The sequence below is a fragment of the Amphiura filiformis genome, chromosome 9, assembly GCF_039555335.1.
Source record: "Amphiura filiformis chromosome 9, Afil_fr2py, whole genome shotgun sequence".
In the NCBI taxonomy this organism is placed as follows: domain Eukaryota; kingdom Metazoa; phylum Echinodermata; class Ophiuroidea; order Amphilepidida; family Amphiuridae; genus Amphiura; species Amphiura filiformis.
In genome coordinates, this window is record NC_092636.1 from 68,686,266 (window position 1) to 68,690,252 (window position 3,987).

General features: G+C 37.0%; 1 protein-coding gene across 1 annotated transcript; it reads left to right on the forward strand.

The window, feature by feature from the left end:
* Positions 1–2,107: 2,107 nt before the first annotated feature.
* Positions 2,108–3,142, forward strand: LOC140160244 (G-protein coupled receptor moody-like). Its single transcript, XM_072183520.1, has one exon. The coding sequence runs from the start codon at positions 2,108–2,110 to the stop codon at positions 3,140–3,142; it is 1,035 nt and encodes a 344-aa protein (XP_072039621.1).
* Positions 3,143–3,987: the final 845 nt, after the last annotated feature.

Sequence of the window (3,987 nt, forward strand, 5' to 3'; positions counted from 1 at the left end):
GATAATTGGGGCACGTCTACATTGTTGTCATGTCTACATTATTTGAATTATGAAACTTTTGTTGTTGAGTCAATATTGGCATTAGAAAACACAAATGATCATGTAAATTCTTACAGCACCCATGTGAAGAATATGTTGGATTACCTTCCCATATACACTGAAGAACATTGGCAAGAAGATGAGATGTACTCCAGATAGTAGAATAATCAGAGTTCGATTTAAATCACGGTGTCATTCATGTATACAGCCTGTCTCAAAAAAAATTGTGCACGTAAAAAACGCCCTCTGTGGCAATTAGAAAATACCGTTGTGACATAATGCTTACATCAACGTCAAGTTTTAGCTCTCAAATGCCGTTTGTTCTGTTCAATTTGCTTGTTTCAATCTCGAGATATGTTTATTTAACAATGGAAGGGTAAAATCATAATTGTGCCACTTTTACTAGGGAAGAGAGATGTACATGTAGATCATTAATAGCTGATGTTGATGCATCTAATGCGCTCCTCCCTTCGGCGCTCGTGTATTAGACGCATCAACATCAGCGCGCGTGCATTATTTCGTCTAATTTCACTCCCAACAAGTAATACGCGTTCATTTACCTATAAATGTACAATATTTGTTTGTCTTGTAACTTGTCTTGAGTGACAAAGAGAACAGTATTTACTATTTACCATGATAAAATCAGACAAGTTGACATGCGCATGTATTACAGCAGAATGTGAAATATTTATTTATCTGTTAATCGGTTTTAAGTGGAAAAAGAGAATCATTATTCCTGTATCATGATAAAAGAGTAAAAACAGTAAAAATGTGTTTGTATTGTTATGCAATTGATGCATTCTTTTGATTTCACGAAGGAACTCTTGATAAACTTGATGCTATCACTGATTTACATGTAAACCCCTCTTCCCTAGTAAAAGTGGCACAATTGTGATATTACCCTTTCGTCTTTAGCTAAACATATCTCGAGAATAAAACAAGCAAATTGAACAGAACAAACGGCATTTGAGAGCTAAGACTGCGTCCTTGACGTTGATGTAAGCAGCATGTCACAACGGTATTTTCTAATTGCCACAGAGGGCGCTTTTCACTTGCACAATTTTTTTTTGAGACAGGCTGTACATACCTAATACCTATATTAATAGGTCATTCGTTTACCTGTTATTAGCAACACGTGGATATGTCGACCGCCTTTTATGGTCGATGAAATATTAATAGTGACTCCAATTAAAAAAAAAAAGATGCTCAATAATATTATTCTAGCGAAAGTGTATATAGGCAAACTTTTCACCGCATTTACTTCTAAATATAATAGAAATGGCTTTTTCAACCTAATTGTTAAATACCAAAAGGTTGATACATCTTGGAATAATTTTACAAGATCTAAACAAAACCATGGATTTTATCATGTTTATTGTAGAAACCTATGGTGGCCTCACCCCATCGCACCCCCCATTTTTGATTATCGGTCCTACCCTCGATGATCGCAAAGGATGGATCAACGACGGTTAGTGTAACACGCGGGTCTTAATGCCAGATGAAAATCCTTAGGTGGACTCCGTACTTTGTAGTACTAAGGTGCCAAACCAGGAATTTATCTACCATTTTTGTACGGTTTTGCCAGTATAGCAAATTATGTGAAAATTGTTTAAAAACACTACTGACAGACGCCACCGAAATTTGCTCAGATATCAAAATTAAACGTGTTTATTCATTTCCGAGGGCGACGTACCAGTCACAGGGTTTCCCTGGTTTTTGAATTCAGTATGACAGCCAGAGGTACTGCGTCAAAATAATTTTCATTCCATTTTATTCCAATATGTTGCAGTCGATGATACAAAAGTTCAACACAATAAACCTTTAAATTCAAGCGAGACAGGGTTTGATGTTGATTCAATACTTGATGGTTTGAAAATGATGGTTTGAAAACGACCTTTAAATCATTAGTATGAGCACGTGGATACCATGGAGACGTGAAAAACATTACAATGATGTAGACTCGAAGGACTACCTAAGTCTTGATATTTCATCTGCTTTGGACGCGTGCTTTAGCATGTTTTGCACCAAATATTTATAAGAGCTAAATATATGCGAAGGAAACTTAAAAATGGAAACGTGTTGTGTGAACACAACGACAGAAAGACAGGAAGAAAGATTTGCAGCCAACAATCCTGTATCAGATGTAGAAAGAATGATGATCGCTACATTGCTTAGCATGGCTGGTACTCTAGGTATCACAGGAAATACTTTAGTCATATCTGCTGTGTTGCTTTTCAAAAAACTTCGATCTTCAACTAATGTTTTTGTGGTCAACTTATGCATTGCTGATTGGATAACTTGCGTTAACATGCCTTGGACAGTCCTTGCAATTGTGAATCCAGAAAATGAGTGGCCTCTACCAGATTGGATTTGCGTTTGGTGTGGATTCAATTTGATATCTTGCATTGGGTGTAGTACCTTTACTCTTTCTTTGATTGCTTTCAATCGACTTGTAATCATAACTTCACATGCTAAACTTTATCCAGTAATCTTTACAAAAACAAAAATGTTCTTCATGGTATTATTTGCATGGATTTTCCCTTTAAGCTTAGCTACAATACCATTGGTGTCAGACTTTGGTGACTTGGGTTACGATTATAAGTACCGAACATGCACATGGGACACCGCGAACCCCAATTCTGATACTTATAGTCTTTTGCTAGCTACAGCTTTCACGCCAATTCAATTTCTTATTATAATTATTTGTTATTTCAAAATATTTCTATTCATCAGAGGTCACACAAAACGACTTCATCCGGGGTCATCTGATACTTCAACATCTCATGCTCCAAGCAATGATCTACCGACATCAGATACCCCTAATGATGCACCTGGAGCCAGCTCACTAAGAAACGCTTTAACTAAACGACAAGTCAAAGTTACCAAGAACATGTTTTACGTGGTATGTGGATTCGTGATTTGCCTTATGCCATTTGGGCTTAGTCTAATGATAAGCGTTGAGAACGTCGAAAGACTAGTGTTTTACTCGGCAGTGTTTCTGGTGTCTAGTTGTTTTATTAATCCAATCATATATTGCACAAAACATCCTGACTTTAAAGGGGCTATAATAAAGATTTTAAAGTGCAAATGTAGGAATGTTTAAAAGAAGAAACATTAACGCTCTACTTAAATCCGTTTAACACTGTAACAATTTTAAACGAATTGTAAGTTTACACTCTTATTTTTGAATAGAAACTTTAAAAACGCAGATTAATAGTGCGCTACGCACATGCACAACCCCCAGACGTTGATCCACAAGCTTCAGCACACTTTACAGGTTGTCGCTGACCACTGCGGCCCCACATCATATGGAATGGTTTCTATACAAAAACTTTTTCTTTTATAAACCATCATGCGCACAGTTTCCTCCTCGATGCACCTGGGTACACATTTTCGTCCGAGGGCTCTCAAGCAAGCAGTGAATGTTCTCCGCAGTCTCTGATTACACTACACGGTTGAGTGCATAGCAATGTAAGAGCTAACTGAAAAGGTGAGTTTTCAGTTTCTTCCTGAAAACTGGAATTGATGGAGACTCCCTGATGGCTTTAGGGAGTTTGTTCCATTCCCTCGGGCCAGAGACAGAGAAGGTATTTAAACCTGACTAAGCAGAGTCTTATCGGAAGAAGATCTCAATTCTCTTCTGGGAGCATAGGCTGAAAGAAGCTCACAAAGATAATTGGGGGCACGTCTACATTGTTGTCATGTCTACATTATTTGAATTATGAAACTTTTGTTGTTGAGTCAAAATTGGCATTAGAAAACGCAAAATGATCATGTAACTTCTTACAGCACCCATGTGAAGAATATGTTGGATTACCTTCCCATACTCCCTGAAGAACATTGGCAAGAAGATGAGATGTACTCCAGATAGCAGAATAACCAGAGTTTGATTTTAATCACAGTGTCATATTACTTACTACATAAAATACCTAATAACTATATTAAAAG